We start from the raw sequence: 898 nt of genomic DNA on the forward strand, positions 1-898 counted from the left end.
GCCCCGTCCGCCAGATCTGCACCGCGCAGCTCGCACTTGGGGGAGCCGTCCACGCAGGCATAGACCTGCTCCTCTGTGAAGTAGTCCCAGCGCAGCACCTCAAAGCGGGTTTTGGGCTGGAAGGGGGGTGGGATGCCAATGGGCCACGTGGCACTGTGGTCCCCATCAGCAGACAGGCTGCTGGCATTCTGGATCTCCAGCTGCAAGAGGAGAGATGGAGGAGTGAGAGCCAAGGCGGGCACCAGCAGGTCTGGCAGCTCTGTCTGCAGGCAAGCTGACTCCCAATGCTCTGAGACCAGCCACTCCTGGCCCAAAGAGCAGTGCCAGAAAACTCTGCCTTCAGCCTGACTCCTGCCAGCACCTCAGGCTTCCTCCAAACAGCACCCCAAATACAGCACACCACCTCCATTGGCAGGATCCGCACCCTCTCCCACCCTGCCTGGCCTTTGCTGCCAGAGCTCAGCACCCTGCTGGCTCCATCACCTGAACCACCATGGCAGCCCCAGGACCCATCTGGGTCCAAAGCTGCTCTCCAGCCAGCACTGGCTGATCCTGTCCCACAGCAGGTTCAAGTGAGAAACCCACACATTAGAGAGGTCACATGAAGTGACCAGAAAGACCATGGGGATGACAGGAGGAGCCCAGACCCTCCCAGCCCAGCCAGGTCTCACCTGGAGCTGCTGGATCTCCTGGTACGTCCTCTCAAGCTCCACCTGCGCAAAGTACTTGTGCAGCCGGTACATGTGGACAGGATCCAGCACAGGATGGACGGTGAAGGCGCTCTGGAAACGGATGTCGGTCTCCCGCTCGGGGTCCGTGTTCTTTCCCAGCTCAAAATAGTGGTAACGCAGGCCCTGCACCAGACAGGAGAGACGGGTCACGGCTGGCCCCAGCACAC

General features: G+C 61.0%; 1 protein-coding gene across 1 annotated transcript in view; it reads right to left on the reverse strand.

The window, feature by feature from the left end:
• Positions 1-898, reverse strand: part of CHPF (chondroitin polymerizing factor) — a gene marked incomplete at its 3' end in the record, with an annotated part of 2649 nt that overhangs the window by 1039 nt on the left and 712 nt on the right. Inside the window, 2 exon segments of the mRNA XM_010081975.1 lie at positions 1-200; positions 672-854. Of these exon segments, the coding sequence (XP_010080277.1) occupies positions 1-200; positions 672-854 (383 nt within the window).

Source organism: Pterocles gutturalis, unplaced genomic scaffold (assembly GCF_000699245.1).
Source record: "Pterocles gutturalis isolate BGI_N339 unplaced genomic scaffold, ASM69924v1 scaffold8344, whole genome shotgun sequence".
NCBI classification, from domain to species: Eukaryota; Metazoa; Chordata; class Aves; order Pterocliformes; family Pteroclidae; genus Pterocles; species Pterocles gutturalis.